At 38.5% G+C, this 25,338-nt stretch overlaps 7 protein-coding genes across 7 annotated transcripts; all 7 read left to right on the plus strand.

Moving 5' to 3' along the window:
• CBG26946 lies at window positions 1–66 on the plus strand (the record flags this gene model as incomplete). Its single annotated transcript, XM_045236848.1, has 1 exon — window positions 1–66. One exon carries the CDS (start codon window positions 1–3, stop codon window positions 64–66), a length of 66 nt encoding a protein of 21 aa, XP_045099032.1.
• A 6,483-nt stretch (window positions 67–6,549) lies between these two features.
• On the plus strand, window positions 6,550–8,400 carry Cbr-srh-211 (the record flags this gene model as incomplete). The annotated part of the gene is made up of 3 exons (XM_002635678.2): window positions 6,550–6,871; window positions 6,920–7,107; window positions 7,906–8,400. The coding sequence occupies 3 exons, from the start codon at window positions 6,550–6,552 to the stop codon at window positions 8,398–8,400; spliced, it is 1,005 nt and encodes a 334-aa protein (XP_002635724.2).
• Window positions 8,401–8,718: 318 nt separating this feature from the next.
• On the plus strand, window positions 8,719–8,739 carry CBG26947 (the record flags this gene model as incomplete). Its single annotated transcript, XM_045236850.1, has 1 exon — window positions 8,719–8,739. The coding sequence occupies one exon, from the start codon at window positions 8,719–8,721 to the stop codon at window positions 8,737–8,739; it is 21 nt and encodes a 6-aa protein (XP_045099033.1).
• A 263-nt stretch (window positions 8,740–9,002) lies between these two features.
• Window positions 9,003–12,351, plus strand: CBG10368 (the record flags this gene model as incomplete). The annotated part of the gene is made up of 9 exons (XM_045236851.1): window positions 9,003–9,330; window positions 9,376–9,867; window positions 10,693–10,829; window positions 11,069–11,166; window positions 11,201–11,461; window positions 11,506–11,569; window positions 11,782–11,982; window positions 12,025–12,202; window positions 12,260–12,351. 9 exons carry the CDS (start codon window positions 9,003–9,005, stop codon window positions 12,349–12,351), a joined length of 1,851 nt encoding a protein of 616 aa, XP_045094261.1.
• Window positions 12,352–14,003: 1,652 nt separating this feature from the next.
• Window positions 14,004–15,881, plus strand: Cbr-srx-5 (the record flags this gene model as incomplete). The annotated part of the gene is made up of 4 exons (XM_002635680.1): window positions 14,004–14,213; window positions 14,261–14,502; window positions 15,362–15,568; window positions 15,623–15,881. Coding segments are annotated over 4 exons (918 nt in total), but the record flags the coding sequence as incomplete, so codon positions are not given.
• A 928-nt stretch (window positions 15,882–16,809) lies between these two features.
• CBG10370 lies at window positions 16,810–18,311 on the plus strand (the record flags this gene model as incomplete). Its single annotated transcript, XM_045236852.1, has 4 exons — window positions 16,810–17,131; window positions 17,178–17,368; window positions 17,550–18,071; window positions 18,306–18,311. The coding sequence occupies 4 exons, from the start codon at window positions 16,810–16,812 to the stop codon at window positions 18,309–18,311; spliced, it is 1,041 nt and encodes a 346-aa protein (XP_045094262.1).
• A 1,555-nt stretch (window positions 18,312–19,866) lies between these two features.
• Window positions 19,867–24,624, plus strand: CBG10371 (the record flags this gene model as incomplete). The annotated part of the gene is made up of 6 exons (XM_045236853.1): window positions 19,867–20,206; window positions 20,254–20,444; window positions 20,877–21,362; window positions 22,556–22,774; window positions 23,765–23,880; window positions 24,192–24,624. 6 exons carry the CDS (start codon window positions 19,867–19,869, stop codon window positions 24,622–24,624), a joined length of 1,785 nt encoding a protein of 594 aa, XP_045100799.1.
• Window positions 24,625–25,338: the final 714 nt, after the last annotated feature.

Consider the following 25,338-nt stretch of genomic DNA (forward strand, 5'->3'; position numbering starts at 1 on the left):
ATGAATTCCATAGAATCAGGGTTAATTGGAAGACCGAAACCCAGTATTCCGAAGATTTTCATTTAGTTTTTCTTTCGTTTCCAATTTTTTTGTATACATAAATAGGTAACAACCTAAACCACTTTTCCCTAAAATCCTGATCACATTTATGCTACGAGTACAGTACCGCGGATTCTAACTTTCAAAAAGAAAACTTGTTTACTTTTTGCAAACGATTAGTCTACACATTCCAACTCCCCAACTGGTCAAATAATGATCTTTTCAAAAATAGCTGATTTGCCAAACTGAATGGAAGAATCGGGAAATACTTGCTACAGTAGTCTTTGTTTTTGTTAATCGCTGTAGAACTGGAAACAGTTTGAGGAACCGAAAAATGAATAACAAGAATTTTCCAGGTCGGAAAATGTTGTTTTTTCTTTTCGTTCTCTAGGTTTTTGAAAAGTAGGTAAAAATATGTTTTTTAGTCTTGAAAATATTTCAATTTTGAAAATAAAAAACTGATTATACAACAAGAAACAAAATGTTCCAACACATTGTGAACTGTGTCAACTGGGGGGAGAAGAAATCACCGTCAACCCACTCATTCGAAAATCAACAATAGACTGAGAGAGAAAGAAAAGAGCAAACAGCTAACAAAACACTCACAGATCACTGCTCGCATATTTAGCGCTCTCTTGAATCAGACTACATTCATGTTTGGCTCCTCGTCTCTGCTTTTTTTTCAGACACATAACATTGGGGGAAACCTTTAAGAGAGCGAACAAAATTTGTGTCCGACTGACTTGTTGGCTGCAAAAATGAATTAATAATTCACAACAGCACGTTGTGGAGACAAGCGACCAAAGTTTGACATATTTTGAGACATGATGTTCAATGCAAAATTTTAAATGAATTTTAGACTAAAATTAGCCGTTGTTTGCCTGAAACAAGAGCCGAGTAAACGAGGCTTATTCTAGAAACAAGCGAGTTTGAACAAAGTAAAATGGTACTGAAACGAAATGGTAGGAATGGTACTGTATTCTTTAATTCTTCTTCAATTCTTCATTCTTCTTTTTCGTTCTGTAATTGTTGCAATTTTCGTAAAAAAAAATCACGCTCCCTAACGAGCAAGACTGTAAAAATAAGGATAATGGTGATCTTGTTAGGGTACTACTGTAGCAAGTAGGTAACCTCGTGGCCATAGTTCGTTTTAGACCGTTTTTCGAAACGTCGGTCTCATTGACCCGGCCTACCTACAACCGAGCATTCTTGCAACATTCCTGGCCGGGCCGGGCCGGGCTTTTTTCAGAATTTTTAGGGCCCGGCCCGGATTTTCGGAAAAAAAATTTTTTAGGGTCAACAGAAAAAATGAACGATTTTTCTGACAAAAAAAAAATTTTTCAAGAAAAGAGTGTCCATGAAAAATAGTTCTTTCACAAAAAATTTCTGTAATTTCAAACTTTTTTTTTCAATTTGGAGAACCCGGGCCCGGGCCGGGCAAAGACATCCCTTTTCATGTTTTTAGTACAAAAACGGCCCTTAGAGGGGTGTCTTTCAGGAATTGGAAAATATCTAAAAACTATCAGTTTTTCAAAATTCGCTGAATGCAAATATTTCAAACTAGGTCTGTTCAACAACCTTAAAATTTTTCAAAGCTGTCCGAAACTTGACATCCGAGCTCCAGACTCCAGAAAATGGTCAAAATGGCCGAAAATTACGTTTTTGTATGTATGTACCGGTACTGTAGGTATCCCAGAAATCGAATCAGCATTTTTTTTGCGCCTTTATAAGAGGAGCGATAAGACAGTTATTGAGAAATCTTTTGGTTTCAAGTTTTGGGCTTTCTCGCGTAACTCAATCCGTAGTAGCATTTCAGTGACTAACATCTCTGTCAATTTTTTTTTCCATTTTTGTTTTACAACTGATAGTGACTAGTACATAACCAAGGCTGTGTCGATCTTCTCTAATACTTCTCACTTATCAGCCAAACACGCGCACTTATCAGCCAAACACGCGCTCGCGCTCTAATGCACATCTGTGGATTTGTCCTTTTCAACTTCAATCATTCGATCTCCTCTTGCCAATCATATTTGCTTACAGAATCTATTTATGCACAAAAATTAATATTCAAAGCTGTTAACAATAGATCGTGGCTATCTGTTCGTGTTTGGTCAGGGAATCCTTGCTATCGAAATATGGTAATTTTGAAAATCGGAAAATCAACACTTCAAAGATTTGAAAATTTTTGTTGGGCCAGAAAAAAAAATCCGAAGTGGGTGGAAATTATAATAATTTAACCGAAACCCTCAATGTCAACTTGGAGTCAATTTTTCTCGTATTCTGTGAAAGATATCAAAAAGCTATCACCTGGCAAAATGTTTATTATAGTGCCCAAAAAAAATTTTGTCCGTTAATCACTTTTTGATATCTTTCACAAGGACCGAGATAAATTTGGTTAAAGTTAGGGACACTTTAATTAAAGGATTTACAAGAAAAATTAAATGAAGCAAAAAAGTGAATGTCTGGAAAAAATAGCATTTTTTTTGCCAATGTTAATTATTGAGCACCTTTCCGTCTACGGCAGATAAAAAACGTTACAGTATTCTCACACCTGTGCAAACTTATCCAGACTCGTCACATCCATCGAAGACAGAAACAACGGACTCGAAATACTCGAAGATACTAGAAAAATTTCAGATTTGAAAATTCAAAAAGAAAATATTTTGACCAGTTTCGAAAAAATGACCACTTTGAACTGATGTAGACAATTGTGTGCACTTTCAAACACCCACAAAAATCGTACCAAAAAAAGAGTCGTCTCATTCCCTGCAGCTGACTAAACTAAAAGCATATAACACTATGCTATGCACAGAGTGTGGCTAAGCAAAAATGAGCAGCAATGATCACGAATGGGAAAAATTAGAAAAAATCGAGCTCGCCCCAAAAAATGGAATTTCGATTTTTTCCAGCCGCCTGAACAAACTGCCCATCGAAAATTCGTTCTTCATTTTTGTTCGATTGGATTACTGTAGCGATTCTGTTTGCAAACCAAATATCAACTTGATCTGTGATTCATTTTTTGTAGTATTAGGTTGGCGGGAAAGTCTTTGTCACTCTGTTTGTTTAATCACTGTTCTCGTATATGGAGGCTGTGTATGATATCGACTCTAGTGAATAACAAGGTGATAAGAACCTTCCATATAAACAAGTCCCCATTTCCTTCCCTGCTCCTCATCTGTAATTGAAACGATATGTTTGTTCCCACTGCTATTCACATCAGACATGTTTTGATTTACCTCTTCCTATCTCACACCACGATGAAGGATTCGGAAACTTTCTTGAAGAATGTGTACAACACACATGCCCCTCACTACAATACTATTCGCAATTGGTTCCATCGTTTCGAAAAAGATGACTTCTCGCTCGATGAAAAGGATCGCTCTGGGAGTCCCCGTGAGTTGGATTTGGACAAGCTGAAGCACGCATTGCAATCGGATCCATTTCAATCTAGCCGTGAACTAGCTGTCACATTCGGAGTTCACCATAGCACAGTCCTTGAAGGTTTGAAGTCTCTTGGAATGAGAAAACTTTTTGGTCGATTCATACCTCATCACCTGACTCAAGCCAACCTTGACCGCCGAGTCGACGATTCGATTACTCTTCTCACTCTCCACGCGGGCGATCGATGGCTGGACCGGCTAATAACCGGAGATGAGAAGTGGGTCTTCTACGATAATCACCACAGGAAATCCCAGTGGGTTGGAGAAGGAGAGAGCCCACAGGATGTCCCCAAACCCGACCTTCATCCGAAAAAAGTTATGCTCTCTGTGTGGTGGGGAGTGGACGGCCCCATCTACTGGGAACTTCTGCCCGAGGGCAAAACAATAACTGGAGACCTCTACACTACTCAACTACGAAACCTCAAGAAAGCAGTCGACCGTTCGGCCCTGAAAGACAAGAAAGTGTACTATCAACATGATAACGCTCGCCCACATGTTTCGAAACAAGTGAAGCAGGAGCTGATGGGATATGGATGGAATGTTCTCCCTCACCCCCGTATTCTCCTGATCTTGCTCCTTCCGACTATTGGTTATTTGGCGATATGACACGTGCCTTCGAAGGAAGAAGCTTCAATTCCCGTGGAGCGGTCGAAGCGGCACTCAAACAATACTTTGCCTCACGCCCGGCTGGATTCTACCGCAATGGAATCCATAAATTGAGGGAACGTTGGAGACATGTTGTTGATAATGATGGACAATATAATTAATTATTCGGTTATTTTTTCTTTGAGAAATAAACTATTGAAAAAGTGACAAAGACTTTCCCGCCAACCTAATATCAATTAATTTTTCAGATTTTTTATTTCTACAGTAACCCGTATCTAGCCTGATGTCGTCTTAGACTTTGCGGGTCTTAATGGTGAGTGGACAATTACTTTTACAGTATCCCCTAATCTAAAATCTGAATGGGTGATCTTTAGAGGAAAACGCCGTACTGAGTTTAGCTGTCCTCAAAAGATGTGGAGTGGATAGTGCGAAACATCGGAATGCATTGTTTTGAAGATTTTGAAGATGAGTTGAAGATATTGAGCGGAGACATGGAAGGAATTCACGTGAATCGCTGGATATCCATGGGGATTTCTTCTGCCTTCCTCAAGGATTTGTGGTGTGGAACATACTGTAGGACCTCGAAGTCGCGCTCTATCTTTTCTCTAGCATATAACCAAGTAGCTTTTAACGGAAATGCCTTCCCTAAAATTATATTTCTAAAAAACAGAATACTTGCGAACGCGCTCTAGTGCACTTCTGTAGTAGAATTTACATTATTCAATCTCCTCTTGCTGATCATATTTGCTTACAGAATCCATTTATACAGAAAAAATTATTATTCAAAGCCACTGACAATAGATCGTGGCTATCTGTTAATGTTTGGTCAGGGAATCCTTGCTATCGAAATATGGTAATATCGGAAATTGAAAAATCAACATTTCAAAGATTCAGAGTTTTGAGCGAAAAAGTCCGAAAATGATCAACATCGCAATACTTTAATAGAAGTACATCATATAATAGAAGCCTTTAATGTCAACTTTGAGACGATTTTGCCAGCTTGCTGCGAAAGATAAGGTAAAGTTATCAACTGATAAATTCACTATCTTAATATAAAACATTTATTTTGGCTGTTAAGACGGTTCATAATTCGGAGAGCACATCGATTTGGGCTTTCAAGGCGGTACAAAATCCACAACTCGGGGGTTTTAATAGGAAATATAAATATTCAGATGCATTCATGGTTTGTTGAAATTTTAGTTTCTTTCCTGGAAAATCGAAATTTTTGAACTCCCTGTTTTTTTTGAATCGTTTGAATTTGGATAAGTTATTCTCGAATCCGAAGAGTTACTGAAAATTTTTCAATCGATTCAGTTTGTTTTAGAGAGAAAAAAATCGCTATAATCTAAAAATTGACTTCAAAAGATAGCTTACTGAAGTGTCAAAAGTTTAAATAATTTGTTCCTCAAAGTATTGACATGACGGGACCAATGATAACGTTTTGCTAAACTTAACCTCACCATAAAAATACAAAATATTCAACCACGAAATCAGAAGATTTTATTTAAAATTAATTGAAAAAGGTTAGGTCGTGCCCTTAAAGTTTATTTTCAAACAAAAAAAAACAAAAACATCCAATTCGTTCTCTTCAAATCTCCCCCTTTCTTCCCAGACTCCACTCTCACAGAAAACGTTTTCTGTTTTCCATTCTCTTCTTGTGTTCCGATTATTGGCCATTTCTAAAACACAACGGATCATACGCGGGGAGACAAGACAATGATACCAGAAGGAAGATTCAAAACACAATTCGAAATCGATCTGAATGTGTATGGGTTGGTGTATAGAATTTAAACACCCAGAGAGAAAGTTCCGAAATACGGCTATACAATGTGTGTATTGTGGGATGATCCGCGCCGGCAAAACAATACATAGGGGAAGAAAATGTGTGTTATGTGTGTGGGAAGATTTTGAATTTTTAGCTGGAATGTTGAATGGGGGAATTCGAAAAAGGAGGGAGGTTGCTTAGCTTATCTTGTATTTTTCAAACTTAGATCCATCATCTTAAAGTCGCTTCCAACTGAGCCGCAATGATTACTACCGACGATGTTTACCTTCAAAATGTCCTGAAAGGTGGGGGAACATGAAAAAATAATTTTCTTGAAATTCAGATAAGCCACTCGAGGATTAGATCTTGTGGACCCTTTCTTAAAGAAGTCGCGTTGCTACCAGCTGAGCTACGGCGGTTGAAGCTGCTCCGGGTTACTGAGAAGTCGTGGTATGAATTTCAGACTACAAAAACAAAAATGGTTCGCAACCGTGTAGCTCAGCCTGTAGCGTTGCGTCACAGAGTGTCTGACCCTGAACTTTACTATTTTAGGGAATTTTTTTCAGGTGTTTTTTTTCAGGTGAGTAATCACAGACTAAAAAAACCAAGAGAAGAATTTTTGTCAGCTAGACGTTATCACCTGCTACCAAGCCATTCGACATGGCCTAGCAAAAAAACATCAGTTACATTTATTCCGTTATGAACTGTTCCGTTGAATTCAGCTATTTCAGTTCAGCTGAGTTTATGACTCTAGCTTTTCATGTTATGACTATTATAGAAATTCCAGTTCATATTTTTGTGGGATACGTAATCATTTTCAAGACTCCAGCTAAAATGGGAAATGTAAAATGGTACATGTTTAATGTACACTTATGGAGTGCGATTCTTGATATTTCGTTTACTTTTCTGGTCACACCATATTTTATTTTCCCGGCGACCGCTGGATACCCTCTGGGCATTTTTATATGGTTCGGGTTGGACCCAGTATACCAAGTTACGGTATTAGTAGTGGAGATTGGAAGTGAGTTATTTTTTATTCAAAATGGAATTCTTATAAGTAACTTTTCAGTGACTATAATTTCAATCCTGGTTTTATTCGAAAATCGATACACATTCTTGGCGGCATCAAGAAATGATTTTTGGAAGAGATTCAGAAAAGGAACCTTTGTGATATTGTATATTGTGGCATGGACATATTTTATTCCATTCATTTTTCAAGTTCCGGATCCAAGTATCGCTGTACCAATAGTATTAAAAGTGAGTTAATGTGATTTGTGCGGATATACTTGAAGGTGGGGGAACATGAAAAATATTTTTCTCATATCTTTTTCATGAAAGCACTGAAAAAGTTGAACTTGTGGGCAATATTAAGGGGGAAACATCTACAAACTGAGCAATGTGGCGGCAATTGCGTAGCTCAGCCGGTAGTGGCGCAGCGTCTGCGAAAATTTCACCACAAGTTCAACTCCCCGGGGGTCTTCTTGTAAAATAATCAAGGTTTTTTATTTCAATTTCAAAAAGGAATTCTGTGCAAACATTTTTAGAACATGAAACCACAATTAACTATATGGCTGAGTCCGAACTTGAAATGCTGATTTTTTTTGGAACTAGGGAAAATGTATATTCATTAAATCTTCCGATCTTCCTAAATTTAGAAAAAAAATGTTCATCGAAACACCAATCCAAAGTTTAGCTGAATGTATTTTTGCAACAAGAAATATTTTGAAGTCACAGTTACCAAAAAATGTATGTTTCCAAGAACCAATCATAGTTTCGAAGGTTGGGGCATGAAAAATGAGAGTAGAGAAGTTTTTTCAACAACTCTTTCCCGCATATTTAGCAGAAATTGTCCAATAACGGCTGTGAAGCGCACCACGCTCAGGATTTGGTAGGAAGTAAAAATTTGGACACGTCAGTAACAGGGTTCAAAGCTAGAAAAAGTCAAGGGCTGAAAAATGTATTTTTACACAATTTACACAAAAAAGGAATCCTTCGAAAAACTTTCTATTTATCGAAGATCAAAACATGGTTTTAAACTTTATGAGATTTTTTCAGCAACTCCCAACACTTCGATGTTTCTATACTGGACCCATTTTTGTATTCACCCTGGATTCAACTGTCGTTGCTCGAGTCACCATGTTGAAATTAATAATCGACTTCTCCTATCTTGGCCTCCTAGTGTATCTCACATTCAGGAGTCTTATAAAACAAACCCAGAGCGCTGCTCTATCCAAAAAGACATTGGCTCTACAACGGAAATTCTTCGGCTTAATTATCATTCAAACAGTCATACCATTTGCGATTTTAATTTTACCAATCGCTTATTGCGGCTGGGCGATGTCTGTCGAATTCTATAACCAAGCTTTCAATAATTTTGCATTCATCGTAATTGCATCACACGGATTGATATCAACAATTGCAATTTTATTGATTCATGAGCCTTACAGAACAGTGTTGATCGGGAAGTGTAACAGAAAAGTTGGAGATTCTGGACCTAACTCGAATGGAGTACCACAGCCAATTGCAAGGGGAAATTCTAGACCAATATGATTTGGAAATTAAATAAATTATTATCTTCAAAGTTGTTTAATTCTGGTAGCTACAAAAAAACGGGGCTCACACTTTGAGAGGGATATGAGACTAATATGTATGAGTCTTATATCCTATTACAGTAACCCAATGACAAGGACCTTTGTATGAGACAGTAACCCTATAAGACAGCAACCCCTATGACAAACGATCTTTAGTAACCCTCATGAGACAGTGACGCTTATAACCCCTGTGATCCCTAGTGTACCCTATTGTCACGATCCCTATAGTACAGTAACCCCTATTACAGTAACCCTTATTATAGTAACCCGTATGACAATGACCCCTAGGATACAGTAACCTCTATGACAGTAATCTCTATTCAAGTAACCCATATGAGACAGTAACCCCATTGATGCGCCTATTAGTAAATCCTCCCTACTTTGATGTCCCCTTTGAGTAGCCCGTCATGACAGCCCTGCTAGATTTTTTCTAAGAATAGGTCAATTGACGACAGGTGCATTTTGAAAACTTGATTAGCCGACCAATCATTTTTTCAACGTTTAGACTTTGAACATTGTCATACATTCTTGTTTTTCTTACTTGCAAATTTTTCTCAAGTCATGTCTCCAACATGTTCATCTACATACAGTTTCTTAAATACCCCAGATTTCTTGACCTATTCATTTCATTGTCTAACATTTTTTGAAATCCCGATTCATATTTTCGTGGGGTACCTGATTTTATTCAGGACGCCAAAACGGATGGGGAACGTTAAATGGTACATGTTTAATGTGCATTTTTGGAGTGCGGTTTTGGATTTTTCGCTTAGTTTATTGGTGATTCCCTATATGTTGTTCCCGGTAGCAGCTGGGTATGCATTGGGATTATTTACAAAAATCGGTGTGGACTTGGCAATACAAACTACGGTGATAGTAGTGGAGATTGGAAGTGAGTGGTGGGACCGTTTATAGTTTCAAAATTCGAATATTTCAGTGACAATTCTTTCGATCCTTGTTTTGTTTGAAAATCGATACACCTTTCTTGCTGCCTCGCCCAAGTTTTGGATCAGAGTTCGTAGATCAGTAATTGGATTATTCTACATCATAGCTTGCACATACTTTATACCTTTCAATTTCATGGTGCCTGACCAGAGTGTTGTTGGACCGGCGATCATAAAGCGCTTAGAAGATCTTCGTTGCTTTTATACTGGTCCGATATTTGTACTTGCCCAGGATGCGACTCTTGTTGCGTGGTCCACATTTATCAAACTGCTAGTGGAGTTCACTTTTATCATTGTTTTGGTGGCTCGAACTTTTACCAATATCGTGAAGCAAAATAAAACGGCTTCTTTATCCAAAAATACCATTGCTCTACAGAAGAAATTTTTTGTTTCTATCACAATTCAAACTGCAATTCCAATTACTGTGATTATACTCCCACTGGTTTATTGTGCTTATTCATTGTCTCAAGGTTTTTATAGTCAAGGTGTGTGTTTTAGTGCTTGAAAAAAATTTCGGAAAACAAAAACAGTTCTGGTCATTAAAGATGGTTTTCTCGACTTTTTCAAACTTCTAACCTACATAGATTCTGACAAGACCTGTGGTCGGTTATACAGCCGTCATTGGGCGAGATTTGTGCAAAAAAAACTTGTCGACGGTAAGCGACAAAAATTTCGAAAAACATTTTTTTTGGAAAATGGATATTTTCGCAAAGTTTCCAAACTTTCGAATGTTCGAACTACTAAATTAGCCGCAGTACGATATTTCGGTGTGGCATAGTATTTTTTGAAAAACATATTTTTGGGATTTTCTGAGTAAGATTAATCCAATGTGAACTTTGTCAACATGAAATTTTTTGGCCACCAAAGTTGATAGACAAGTGGTGGCCTAGAGAACTCAACTTGCGGAAGTTAGGCCACCATATCAAAATGACCTAGAAAAACCGAAAATCTCATCATTTCTAGGCCATGAAAGTTGTTCTCGAAAATTCGAAAAGTCAGATCATCGTTTTAAACGTAGAAAGCACACCAGGTGCATGTTAAACCGTTTCAGGACCATCAACTACGGTGACCTAGAAAAATCATGTATATAAACTTAGGCCACTCTATGAAACCGGTTGAGTGATTTTCGATATCAATCTTTAAAAATTCCGAATGCTCTTCCGAACTAATTTTCGAAAACCGTTCGAAAATTTATCGAAAAAAAAATTGGAAAAATCTTTGGAGTGTATCGGAAATCACAAACTATATCCAAGCCACCAAGCTACAAGCACCCAAGCTTTATTTGACAGAACAAAAACTCAAAATTTCAGCTATGAACAATATCTGCTTCCTTATTATATCCTCCCATGGTTTGGTATCCACTATTGCCATGCTCTTGATTCATGAACCCTACCGGAATGTGTTGTTCAAATGTGGAAAATCTAGAAGAGAAAGCAGAACAATGTCTGTAAGCATTGTCAGGTCATTTGTTGATAGAAACTCGACTTTGCATTGATTTTATAATTTATCACGAGATCTAATGAATCATTCGTTTGCCAAGAATTCTAGATTTTATCTAGTCTCTGTCCCATGTGAACAAACCACAAAAACCAAAACTAAAGAAAACTGATTTCCGACTTTGGAGTGTTACGCATCGGGTACAAAATTTTTTCCTGGTAACATGAGCAATAACAAGTGTTTTTTCAGTTAATTCATATCTATGACAACACGATTTTTGTGATCCAACGAAAGCGGTTTCAATACTCAGAGACTATTGCAAGAGCCATCTCTTGTGCGCTTTTAAAGTTTCGTATGGTATTAGAACTAACTTTGTTTCAGCAACATACTGCGGATGCTATGCTATGAGCTTTACTCTCTTCGCCGTTCATTTTGTGTACCGTTACTATGCAACTTGCAAGTGAGCCTTAAAAACTACAATAATCAAATAAAGCACCGTAATTTCAGACCCGACCTCCTCCGCTTCTTCAATGGCTTCTATTTCGTCGCATGGGTTTTCGGGGCCATCGTTGTAGCTGCCAGTTGGGGATTCGCCGCGTTCATTTTGTATCCAGAAACCGATCGGACCAAAGCAGCGTTACTGTAAGTCTGTCGGTGTAGGTATCCATAAAGGTTTTCATTTTCAGGCACATTCTCAACACATCCTATAATTTGGATCCGGACTGGGTTCGAAATGTTCCGTATAGTTATGTAAGTGGGGGAGCTTGAAAAATGATTTTCTCGAAATTTGGTTCATATGAGGCCCCCGAGGAATTGAACTTGTGGCCCCACCATTGGAGGTGCTGCGTCGCTACCGCTTGAGATACAGTGGCGCCAGCTATATGGCTACGCGCTGTGCATACCGTAACTACAAAAAATCTCGGAAAATCAGGAATCCTTCAATAACTCGAAAAACGTTTCAGTGGCGCACATTCGATGGTGTGGAGTACCTGAATCCTCGAAAAGTCATTGGTATTCTTCAGCATGGTGTAATTATGACAGTCTCGTTTGGCACAGTATTCTTTTGTGGATTTGAAACCTATAAAACCATAAACGCCACCCGTGGAGTGTCCGATAAGACACGGGAATTACAAAATCAACTTTTCAAGGCATTAGTCATACAGGTACAGTTTTTCATTTGTAGGTAGATTCAATTTTTTTTCCAGACTATAATCCCCACCTTCCTGATGTATCTACCAACCACTATGCTTTTTGTGACTCCATTTTTTGGACTAAATATTGGATGCTACGGTAACATTACTACGGCTACACTACACTTGTATCCAGGACTGGACCCACTGGTGCTACTTCTATTGATTCGAGACTTTCGACAAACCATAAGAAGTGAGAATTTTTGAGTTATAAGAGACTCTTGAAAGAGTTTGGAACTTGTTATTTCAGGAAAAATTTTCTTCTGGTCTCCAACAACCAGTCGGGTCGAAACCTTGACAAATGGCAAGTCGATTCAGTCAAGTGCCAGCAGAGTGGGATAATTTAATTATATTTTTTCATTGTAACATTCGCAGGGTTTTTTCGACAACCTTTGCAAATACGCTCTATTGATAAATGGCCCGGACAAAGCTTTTTCAAATATTCAAAAAGGAAAACATTCTCCCCTAAAACAAGAGATCTTGTTTTGGTGAAGAGATGCAGACATTTTTCGAAACGTTTGATTCTCAGCCATTGGCTGCGTTCTCATTAAAGCGCATTTGCATACGTAGTGGAAAAAAAACCCTGTGAACATTTTCAATAAAATTTCCTTAATGTTGCTCCACTACCGGATGAGTTATGCGGTTGCCATCCTTAATTATTGATCGCATTGTTCAGCCGGTAGTGGCGCGACGCTCCCAATCATGTGTTAGACTTTTAAAGCAGTGTCTTTAACCTAACAATAAAAAATAGAAAAGCTTATTTATCAGCTTCAATACGCAAACTTCCTCTCTCTGTACATCTACGTAAATTCTTGTACATCCACGTGATTCTGTATCTACATTGAATCGGAAACCACCTAAATTTCCGGTACAAGTTATCTTCTACCTCACAACACATTCAACTCTCAACTTTATTAGATATCTAGAAAAAAAATCGACAAAGATGAAGTTGCTGCTTTAAGCGTTATGTGATTACTGGAGCACGGACTTCCAGTCTCAGTATAATTTTTGGATGATTTCCAGAAAAACGGGCATTTTGACGTCCAGCTAGAGCGGCCCAGGTCTTACTTGGTTTTCCGTGGAACATAGAATCTCGCGTTATTTAAGGAGAGTCAATTCAGTTCTGCACCGCTTTGTATGAACCAGGCCTGTGCGGCAACAAAATTTCTTCGGCAATTCGGAAACTTGGCAATTGCCGAAAAAAAATTTCGGCAATTTCGGCAACTTTCGGCAATTTTCGGCAACAAAAGTTTTGCGTCTTTTTTTAGTAAAATCGATACGTAACTCACCCGAAAATGCTTCTATCAGGCTCAGAACTACAGAAAATGTGTTTCATAAGTTCCTTAAAAAAGTAATTACAAAAATTGGCAACTGAAGACCACATTTTTGATGCAAACTATTTCTCTTTAGCAATAGAGGGTATTCCAATGGTTGAAAATATTTGTTCCGATTGTGAGTTTTGAAAATAGTGCGCTCAACTTGTTAGGCAACTAACGACACACGTTCCCTAGAGATTTGAGACAAATTGGATAATTTTTTTGATGAGTTGTGACTCATGATGTCTATTTTTCTCCTATGCTCACAAGTTTGAAGCTCATTTTTAGATCCGATGCAATTATTTTTGATGATTATTGGGACAGATTTCCTCTAAAATTCACCCTGAGGGATGATGGTGTTCAAAATTTGATTTTTCGAACTTCGATATCATTTTTTTGACTAAAAAAATTGTGAAAATCTCTAAATGCAAAAAAATTTCAATTGCCGAAATTGCCGAAATTTTTTTGCCGAAATCGGCAACGGCAATTCGGCAACTTTTCCTTCGTTGCCGATTTCGGCAACGGCAAATCAGCAACAAAAATTCGGCAATTTGTTGCCGCACAGGCCTGTTGTACATCCACGTGATTCTGAATCTACATGGAATCCTAGACCACCTAAATTTCCGGTACAAGTTATCTTCTACCTCACAACACATTCAACTCCCAACTTCATTAGATATGGCTCTAAAGCTGTACATCGGTCTCGCATCTTTTGTTCTATCTTTTCTTGCTATTTTCCTAAACCTTTTAATTTTTATCCCTGTATTTCGACTCGGTTTTATTGCGAAAAAAAGTACAATTTATGTAATCGCATTTTTCAATATTTTATCAGACTTGATGCAGTTATCCATAACCTGTTTCTACTTAACCGCTTCTATTGTAGCAGATGTAAGATCTAGAAAAAAAATCGACAAAGATGAAGTTGTTGCTTTAAGCGTTATGTGATTACTGGAGCACGGACTTCCAGTCTCAGTATAATTTTTGGATGGATTTTCATCAATGCTTGGTATATGGAATGCCTTGTTCAGATTGTGATGGCTGTTAATCGGTTCACAGTGATTTCTCTTCAAAAGAGGCACATTTTCACTTTCAAAACCACCCTGGCCATATTTGTAGTTCTTATTTCAACGACGGCGTTTTCAGCAATTTGCACTCAATATGTTTTTCCATGTTGTGTGTAAGATATAACATAATTTACATAACTAACCAGAATTGGAATCAGGCTTCCATTTCGGTCGGTCGAAATGCGCCGACCGCCGACCGACCACCGACCAATCCGACTGACAAACGACCGATTTCGTGCATTTGCGCATCAAATTATGATTACGCAGCATTTCCTTTTTTGCAACTGCACGAAAACGGTCTGCTGTCGGTCGGCAGGGTCGGTGGTCGGTCGGTCGGCTAAGTTTCCCGACCGAATGGTAGCCTGAAACGGGATCAAGGCTGTGGGAAACAGGTCCGCGGCACGGGCCGTGGATCAAAATGCCCGTTTTTCTGGAAATCCATCCAAAAATTATACTGAGACTGGAAGTCCGTGCTCCAGTAATCACATAACGCTTAAAGCAACAACTTCATCCTTGTCGATTTTTTTTCTAGATATCTAATAAAGTTGAGAGTTGAATGTGTTGTGAGGTAGAAGATAACTTGTACCGGAAATTTAGGTGGTTTCCGATTCAATGTAGATACAGAATCACGTGGATGTACAAGAATTTACGTAGATGTACAGAGAGAGGAAGTTTGCGTATTGAAGCTGATAAATAAGCTTTTCTATTTTTTATTTTTAGGTTAAAGACACTGCTTTAAAAGTCTAACACATGATTGGGAGCGTCGCGCCACTACCGGCTGAACAATGCGATCAATAATTAAGGATGACAACCGCGTAACTCATCCGGTAGTGGAGCAACATCAAGGAAATTTTATTGAAAATGTTCACAGGGTTTTTTTTTCCACTACGTATGCAAATGCGCTTCAATGAGAACGCTCGAAAAAGGGAGAGGGGGAGATCGAAAAATGAAACAACTTAATTTTTTTTCAAGATTCATCTGTGACAAAGACGTGATGTCATTCATGTTTATCAACATCGAGGGTCTCTATTCCTACTCAAATTTGATGCTGGTGTCATATGACGTCTTCTGCACTTCCACCTCTACACTCTGCTACATTTCCGTGTTCCGTTCGATCCGAAAATCGTACAAAACCGCACCAAGCAATGTTCAAAAGAAACGAGCTAACGATGATGTGAAGTAAGGAGATCCTCCTATTTGAAAATTACGAGCAATTTTTTTCTTTTTTTCTAGATATTTGACACAATTCGTGTTCATTTCAATTTTCTTCATCTTCACCTGGGTCCTGTTCGAGCTACTTCCATATATCGTCCCTAAAGATCAACCAGAGTGGTTTTCGGTTGTTCCCGTATTGGTGACCCTGAATTGTTCGTCAAATTCGATCATTTATCTCTCGATGAACAAGCATGTTCAACAGTCGTTGCAAATTCCATGGCTCCGGAATAAGCTTGGTGGACCAAAATCCTCTAGTAATGTTAATGTGATCCAAGTGCTCCCGCTTTCCAGTCCTTCATAAATATATGAAAGAATTGAGCTGAAAATGAATGTTAATTGGACTTTGGGACAAGGTATTCATTGCTCAAGTTATTTTTTACGAGCTTGTAAAAGATGTAGTACATACTATGTACTCAATGATGTTCGTTCGAAATCGATTATTCGCCTAATTGAGTGAGTGATAAAATGATAATATAATTTAGAACATAAATGATTTTATTTTATTTTTTTCTGATTGCACAACTGTGATCAAATCAGTACCGGACTAAACGATACCGTAAACACTAGAAAGATCCCACTAACTTTTAACTTTGCGTCAATTTATCTAAATTGTCGTCAAAGATTTGCAAAAGTGGTAAACTGATGAAATGTTTTTGATTTCATGATAAACATTTAATCAGTAAGAGATCTTTTGACATCTTCCACATGAAATGAGATATATGAGCTCAAAGTTGACAAATTGTGCCGCCTTCATATGCCGGCGGCCCTGTAGCTCAGGTGGTAACGACGCTGCAACTCAAACGTTGGACCCACAAGTTCAACTTCTTGAGGGCGCATTTTTTTCAAGCGAAATTGCGAGACTGTTTTCATTTCGCACCTCCTTTGAAAACACCAAAATTCACTTTTTCCATTTGGTACTGCCAGCTTCATTTGGTACTGCAAGCTCAAAATGATAAAGCCTCGCCATGTACCTTCGAACCTAGTACTAGTGCAGATGTTTAGTTGAATTCCAGGAACATGTGTTTTCATTCTTCAATCTATCAAATCTCATTTCCTCAAATACACTTCTTTAACTTCTGTAACTTCTTTAACTTTTCATCCGACCAACTGTGTTCTGTCCTGATCACTCATTTTTGTTCCTTAATCATATTCCCTACTTTTTCATACATCACCTTTCTATATTTTCTGTTAATCATCATTCACATATGACTTGCATTCCACCAACATCATTTTTCGCGACTCCAGAATACTTAAAACTTGCTCTCCATAGAGCAACTGCAATTTCAGTGCCTATTCATTGCTTTGGTCTGTATTGTGTGTTGTTCAAGACGCCAGAACAAATGAAATCTGTAAAATTATATTTCATAAACTTAAATCTTTGGATTGTCCTTTATGATTATTCCGTGTGTATACTAACGGTTCCTCTGCTATTAATACCCACTTTTGCAGGGTATTCACTAGGGATTTTAGAGGATTTTGGAGTCCCTAACATTATACAAACCACTGCAGTATTTTTGTTCCTAATTTGTAAGTTTTTCTGAAAGAAGATTCTTCGAAAGTCAGCATTATTTAGACGTTCTCATTTCCATCCTGGCAATTTTCGAGAACCGATTTCATGTGGTTTGTAATTTTCGGTGGAAAGTCAAATGGACATTGGTTAGAAGATATTGGCTTGGTATACATTATTTTGTGGGACTAGTCGTCCTCATACCATTCTTTTTTCTGGTACCAGACCAAAGAGAAGCGAGGATAGCAGTTTTGAAGGTGGGATTGTTAGAGGGGTGCTCAGTTTTTTTGTTCTCCATTTTTTGCTTTTTGAAGCTGGTCGAGGTACTTAAGCGGTAGGCAAATTACCGACTGAGCTACGGAGCGCTCTACCAAGTTGACTTAGCAACCACAAGCTCATCTGGTAGCTGCGGGGTGCGCCTAAAAGTTTGCCCACGAGTTCAATTCCCAGCAGGGCACTTTTTCTTGGGTCCCATCATCTTTATTCTTTCAGCAACTCCCATGTCTCCCGGACTACATCACCAATGCACCATTATTCATCACCTCCGACGATTACACTTACCATGTCACGAGTCTAGCATTATTTTTAGTTATCGGAATCACTGAAAGTGTCATATTCATCCTTTTGCTAGTTTCCAACACTATACAGCAGCTAAGAGCCAAGAAAATGTCTCAAAAGTTGTTTGAAATTCAGAAGAAATTTTTTATCGCTCTAGTTATCCAAATGCTTGTTCCCTCAATTTTTCTATTGATCCCTTTGTGGTATGCGGTGTTTTCAATCCTGTTCGGTTACTATAATCAGGCAGCTATCAATATTAGCGTAACGATGGAGTCGATTCATGGACTCGTTTCCACACTGGTCATGATTTTTATACACCGTCCCTATCGTGAAGCATTTTTTGATATTTTCGGAAGAAGTCTTGTAATGAAAGATGATCAAAATCGTTCAAATATCAAAGTGGTTCCGGTCATTAGAAATTCTGTTAGCTGAATAAAATTTTGAGTTTTGCAATGAAAGTAACGAACACAGCTAACTTTGAAGCCGTGGAATTCGGCTCAGAATTTTACAAATCGTCTGAAAATTTTTGAAAATACTAAATAACACTAGAGCATAATTTTTATAATTCACAACTTTTTTGTACGAATTCAATATATTGAGATAAGCGATTTTAATGTGTCACCACTCTTATTTCAGGGCTAATTGTGCCATGTTCGCAAGTTTTCAAGTTAGAAACGGCCTATCTCGAACTTGTGGGCCCACCTATTGGGGTGCCGCGCCGCTTCCGGCTGAGCTGCGGTAGCTTCCAACTTTGAACCAATTCATCATTGTTTCTGTGAAATATACTGAAATGAGATCAACTAGCAAAACATTTTTGACATTAAGATGCACCTTTTGTCAATTGACCGCTTTTTGATATCTTTGACAAGAACCGAGATAACTGATAATGGAAGTCACGTCGGAGGTTGGTCAGATTCAGGATACATTCGCTTTTGAAGCGGACCAAACTCCGACAAAATTATGAGAAGGTTCCGACCTAGTAGTATTTCAAAATTCTAATTCCCAGACAGTTTAAAACACACAAGTACCTGAAAGTTCAATTTTCAGATCAAATCACACACAGACAATTTTTTAACCCCTGTTGTATTTAACAAATCCAATTCACTCAGCAAATTTTTGGCACATGTGCCCCTACTTGGGGCACCGGTGCCGCTGCAACGCGGTAATCGTGCCCGGGGGGTCGGGGCACGCATGCGTTTTGCGTGCCGTCGCCGTACCGTTGCCGTGCTCATGTGTGCCGTTTTTTGAATTTTTTTTCCTCGAAATTGGGTGGATTGATTGATTCTCCTTTTATCAAACAGTTTATTAGAAACTCAACAAAAATTAAAACATTTAAAAGATGAGAAAATTTAAATTTGTAGAGAAGATTGCGAAGATAGTGATGATGAAGTTGATGATTTTTGATGAAACTAAGTTTCTTCCTTCTGTTCTCCAGCTTCATTGATCTCGAGCTTGGCTTTGTCTCTCTGGCCTGAAAATAGGAAATAAAACTATCATTTTGAAATATTTTTGAACTTTGTTATTTTCAAAAAACAATGGTCCGTTTTTCACATATTGCTCCCAACTTACATATTTCATTAGAAATATTCCTCGTTGCTGGTCGGAAACTAATTTCTCAATCTTCATTATCCCTCTACGGTCCGACGTCTTTCCTTCTCGTCTCCATAACTGAAACGATTTCCGATATCATTATCAATTGAACATGTCTCAACTTACCGATTTTCCTTCGGTGCCTTTCAAACTCTTTTCAACTCTAAAACATCTGCTACAGCTACTGTCTGAAAACTAAACAGAGACACATTTCATGATTTTCCATCGGAAATGACAAGAGAACACATATAAAAAAACTATAAAACGATAAAAATATGAATTTATGAAAATAAAACGGAAGCTAGTCATTTTCGAAACTCAATGAATAGACACGAGATGCGCAGATGGTTCAAGAAGGGGCACGGCACCGGCACGGTAGCGGCACGCCATACGCGCGCTAGTGGCACGGTTGAGGTGTTCCAAGGGCACTTTGGACGCCGCACGGTGCCGTTTTGATGCAAATCCTGTGCCCCTCTGTGTTTTAGCGTGCGGAAAATTTGCTGAGCAGGTGTTATTTGATTTCCAGAATAAGACATAACAAACTCAAATTCACATCATGTTCTTTTTAACTTGGCACGTTTAAAAATTTTTCGAAATATCTTTCTTCATGAATTCCGTTATAAATTCTACTTGCCATTCTAATGCCGGTTATTTCGATTCTCCCGAGTGTTTATCAATGGCTCTCCATATAAACACAATTATTTCTACACCGATTCATTTATTCGGTTTCTATTGTATCCTTTGGAAAACTCCAGAGTCTATGAAGTCAGCAAAGTGGTACATATTAATTTTACACATTTGGGTTGTAGCTTTTGATTATTCCATCAGTATTCTAACAATTCCGTTTGTTTTGATACCAGCCATGGCAGGATTCCCACTCGGAGTTTTACGATACCTTGGTTTTTCTACAATCAACCAAATTATACTGGGGTTTGGTTGCTTGGGAAGTAAGTATCTCTAGGGATTCAACAAGAATTAAGAAAACAGTTTTGAGGCATGCTCGTCTCCGTAACTGTACTATTCGAGAGTCGTGTGCACACGATTTGCGATTTTCCTGGAAGACATCATTGGACACGGTGGAGACAAGTTTGGGCTATTAGTTTTCATATTTATGGTTGGCTGTCATTTTTATCATTCTCATTATTCGTACCCAATCAGGAGACGGCAAAAGCAAACGTTTTTAAGGTATGTTAATCAAATTTCGTGTTGTTCCCTTTATGACATGTTTTGATATTTTGACCATGTAGCTAGGGGTACATCAGAAAAAATGGAGGTACATCGGTTCACAGGCGCCAAGTTCAAAAACTTCCTCCGATAGACCTGATTGAACCAATATCTACGATGAACCTCAAGATGTCATGCACTCTCTGAACCAAGGCTGGCGAATCGCGACCGCGGCCGGCCGTGGATAGCTTGCCGTGGACCAGTTAGTCCAATCTCTCAAAAATACGTTCAGATTGCCAGAAACCAATAGGGCAGTCAGGCTACCGTATTCCACCTATTTTAGATGTACCCTAACCAAAAAGCTGCGGCCGGCCGTTGTTCTAAACCAGTGAATCATGAAAACTCAATGTACCCTTTTCGATGTACCCTTCAATATCGGACCCACATTTTCAGACCCTACCCTGTCTCTCGCCAAAAATATACGAGTCTGACTTTTTTGTGTTGACCGAAAACATCACTTATCACTTGCTCATATTCATCGCATTTTTCCTTACCTTCGGTATCAAAGTCATTTCTCTTACATTTGGACTTGTCTGGAATACGCTACACCTATTGAAGAGCCAACGAATGTCCCAAAGAACCTACCATCTTCATATCACATTTTTACAAGCTCTCGGCCTCCAAGTATCAATTCCTTTATTCATGTTTGCCTTTCCTATGATTTATATCTTAGTAGCTATTCTTACAAACTATTATAATCAAACACTAATCAATATCGGAGTAATTGGATTATCCATGCACGGATTCTCTTCTTCTCTGGTTCTGGTTTATGTACACCATCCCTACCGTATGGCGTTTCAAGAGTTGTTTAGACCTTCTCATAACAGCTTTCAAATAGCATCACAACACTCGACTAATTATCGACAGGATAACATTCGAGTTGGTGCCTCAAAATTTTGAATGGGTCATTAAATTTTTGAGGCCGTATGTATCCCTATTGTTCATTTTTACAGTAGCTATTCTTAGAAACGATTATAATCAAACATTAATAAATATGGGAGTCATTGAATAATCCATGCTCGGATTTAGTGAAATTTTTTTTCTATTCGTATCGTTTGAGTGAATGACTAACTAGGGTGTTTTGCAGTTTTTCAGGTGTTTCAGGTCATTTTTAAAGGTTATTGAAAGTAAGAAAAAAAAGCGCAGACAGACTTGCTTCTCTAGAGCTCTACTTGAATTCAAAGGCGCATGCCATTAAAATTAACTGGCTAAGGAAAAAAAAAGAAAATAAGAGAAATGTAGCATAACATTTTGCATTATTAGTTAATCACAAATTTTCTATGGATGATGAAGTTTCAACAAGACAATGGGATGGATAGTGACCGCGTTCGCCCGACCACTTACGTTTAGGCGCCTATACAGGGTGGCCCATAAGTATGGAGACTTTTGTTTTTGTGTCTAAAACCTAAAAAAGAGGGGTATCAAAAAAATGAACTTTATTTTCTGATAGAAGAGACCAAGAGAAACAGGTATATCCGAAGATATTCGAAATTTGATCCTCTGGCCTTGATGCAGGCCTTCAGATGATCCTCAAAAAAGGCATTGTGGGCCGCAGGTAGTTGGTGTCTATTTCATCGCATAACTTAAGAAGTTCTTGTTTGAGAAAGTGGAAATTTGGGTGAGAGCAAGTCATGATCCTGTTCTCCAATCAGCTCTAATAAGAAAAATCTAACTCGTTAAGATCTTGCGAGGAGACGAGCCGGAAGTCGTTCTTCCACTGTCGCGTGAAATAAGCTTCGATCGCCGATTTGGTGAAATCTTAGAAATCAACGGTGCTGAACCTTTTTGCATTGTAAATGGGGTTTGGTCCAAGTGGCTGGTAACTCAGAAAAATAAAAAGCCCTTCAAACCCATATTTTGGTAAAAATCCGAGTCGGTATTCACGTTTTTATCACTGTGGACCGGTTGAGCTCTACCTTTCTTCAAAACTTCAAAGAACCATATCTCTGCTCGGGGTCGTAACTTCTAATCGCTGTAGCTTGGCGCAAAATGGGCCGGTTTAAGTTCTAAAAACTGATTTGTAATTCCTATGAACGATGCGTTCAATTTTCACGAGATTCGTAAACTTTCAGGGCCTCCACTTCCTTCACAAATCCTTCCTTCGCTTACATGGAAAGTTCCGTTCGGCCACTTGTCTTGTAAATGACTCCTGGCAAGTGAAACTAGCAGAATTTGGGTTGGAGTTTCTCCAGGACGAAGAGGAACGTCCAACTCAGAAACGTCTTCTCTGCGCGTCTCCAGAAGTGCTACGCGGTTCACTTACAGTATCCCAAATGGATCCGAACGCCGATGTGTATTCATTTGCAATTGTTGCCTAGGAGATTTTAACAAAAAAAGGAGGCGTGGGATTTGCACAAGAGAAAGGAGGGTTATGAAGGTGAGATATCAGAAATTCGAAAAGGAACATTCTAGCTCGCCTAGAAGCGGCTTAAAGACGCAGACAGCGAGACACACTGACTGTCTGGCCTTTTCCAACTTCGAACATCCGTATCTCAACTTCTAGAAGTGCTAGAAGCCTGTTTTCTGGATATTATTGTGACTCGAATTGTCAGTATTTTGAATCCCAAAACTTTCAGAAATCATCTACAATGTCAAAAAAGGGGGATCCAATCTTTTCCGGCCAAACCTTCAAACGGATTCTGATGTCAACAAGTATCTCATCGCGTTGGTGAAAGATTGTTGGTCGGAAAACCCAGAAGACCGTCCGAATTCTGAAAATATCTGTAAATAGATTTTCGATATGACATCCAGGACCAAAGATAATCTAATGGATAATGTATTTTCTTTGTTGGAAGAGTATACGCAAAGTTTGGAAGTTGAGGTGGAGGAAAGGACCAGAGAATTGATTTGGAGAAGAAGAAATCGGATATTTTGTTAGGGAGAATGTTGCCGAAGTGAGTGGCGTTCTTTCTGTTAAAAAACGAGCTTTCTAGGTCTTTTCGTAACAAAGATGAAAGTGAGATACGCAAGAAACAGAACACTCTAGCTGTCTGCGTCTCTCCAAAACTACAAATGCCAGTTTCTCGGCTCCTAGAAGACTGAGAACCTTGGTTCTTGAACCTCCTACCAATTTATATAATACTTTCAGACAAGTCGCAGAACGTCTGAAAGCCGGCCAAGCAGTGGAACCTGAAAGTTTCGATCTAGTTACCGTATTCTTTTTGTATCTTGTCAAATTCACGGACTTGGCCAATAAATGTTCCCCTTTTCAAGTTGTGAATATTCTCAACGAAGTTTTCAGCAATTTCGATGCTATTATTGAAAAACATGATGTTTACAAGGTGACTGAGAAACTAGTATTTTTGTTTTTGACCCATTTTTTGCAGGTTGAATCTATCGGTGACGGTATTCTCTGTGTATTCGGGTTGCCCAATAGGAATGGAGTAGAGCATATCAGGTAAAGAGAAGAAAAAAAGAAATAGGGCGAACCGGGGATTGAACCCGGGACCTCTGGCATCCAAAGCTAAAATCATACCACTAGACCAGTCGGTCACACAATAAAAGCGCGCTTCTTTTCTGCCTTAACTTTCAGCCGATTTATTCCTGCTTGAATCATTTTTTTTTTCAGACAAATCGTCGATATGGCTTTAGGATTTCTAGAATATCGAGATAAATTTCGAATTCCACACTTGCCAAGAGAGCGAGTTTAGCTAAGAGTTGGAGTTAATAGTGGTAATATTTTAATTAATTTGAATTCCCACCGAACAGCCTTTCCTCTTCAGGACCCTGCGTAGCTGGTGTGGTTGGCCTGTCAAAGCCACGTTACTGTCTGTTTGGGGATACTGTAAACACTGCGTCGAGGATGGAGTCAAATGGAGAAGCGTCGTTAATTCACATGTCTGAAATTGCTCATTCTCTTTTATCCGATCATTTTCTTTATCAATACGAGACCAATTCCCGAGGAGAGGTTATAATTAAGGGAAAAGGAGTTATGGAAACGTTTTGGTTGCTTGGACGGTTGAGCATGAGCAATCGATCGACTCCACCTGTTGCAGAAGTCAAAAACATGTGTAAAAAGCGTTCGAGCTTCCCGGATCACGAAAATATCCGTTCTGTAAGCCCCTATTCTGAAATCGCTAGCGATAGTGAGGATGAGGAAATGAGGAGGATTATGCGGCGAGAGATGATGAGAGTTGGTTGAATAAAGTTTTTAAATTCATTTTTATGTTTAAAAAAATCAATAATTTCAGCAATATTAAGCACGAAAATTCCGTTCAGAAACAGGCACATCACTTATAATATAAGCCCACTCAAACCGTCAACTTTTAGCCAATTTATCTCAGTTTCTGTAAAACATACCAAAAAGTGGTCAACTGATGAAATGTTTATCATAACATCACCCATATTTTATTAGTTGACAAATGTTTTAGATCTCTCATAGGAACTGAGATAATTGAGCTCAAAGTTGACGTTTTGGGTGAAGTATTACTGAGGAAACACGGTATTTTTCGACAGGAGAATATTCGAAAAACTTTGATAACGACAAATCTGATATGTATAATTTGCCAGGTGATATGTATAATTCTAAATGCCGAAAAGAGCCACACTGAAATTTCAATCAACCAATTCTATGAGTTCTATATATTATGAACAATACGCACTCAACTTGTATCTCCAACGCTGGCTATTTTGATTCTCCCGACTTCCTAGCATTCTGCCTCCACACGAACACAATTATTTCTACACCGATTCATTTATTCGGTTTCTATTGTATCCTTTGGAAAACTCCAGAGTCTATGAAGTCAGCGAAGTGGTATTTGTTAATTTTACACATTTGGGTAGTGGCCTTCGATTATTCGATTAGTATACTAACAATTCCGTTTGTTTTGATACCAGCCATGGCAGGATATCCTTT

The sequence above is a fragment of the Caenorhabditis briggsae genome (assembly GCF_000004555.2).
Source record: "Caenorhabditis briggsae complete genome, chrV, whole genome shotgun sequence".
Lineage (NCBI taxonomy): Eukaryota > Metazoa > Nematoda > Chromadorea > Rhabditida > Rhabditidae > Caenorhabditis > Caenorhabditis briggsae.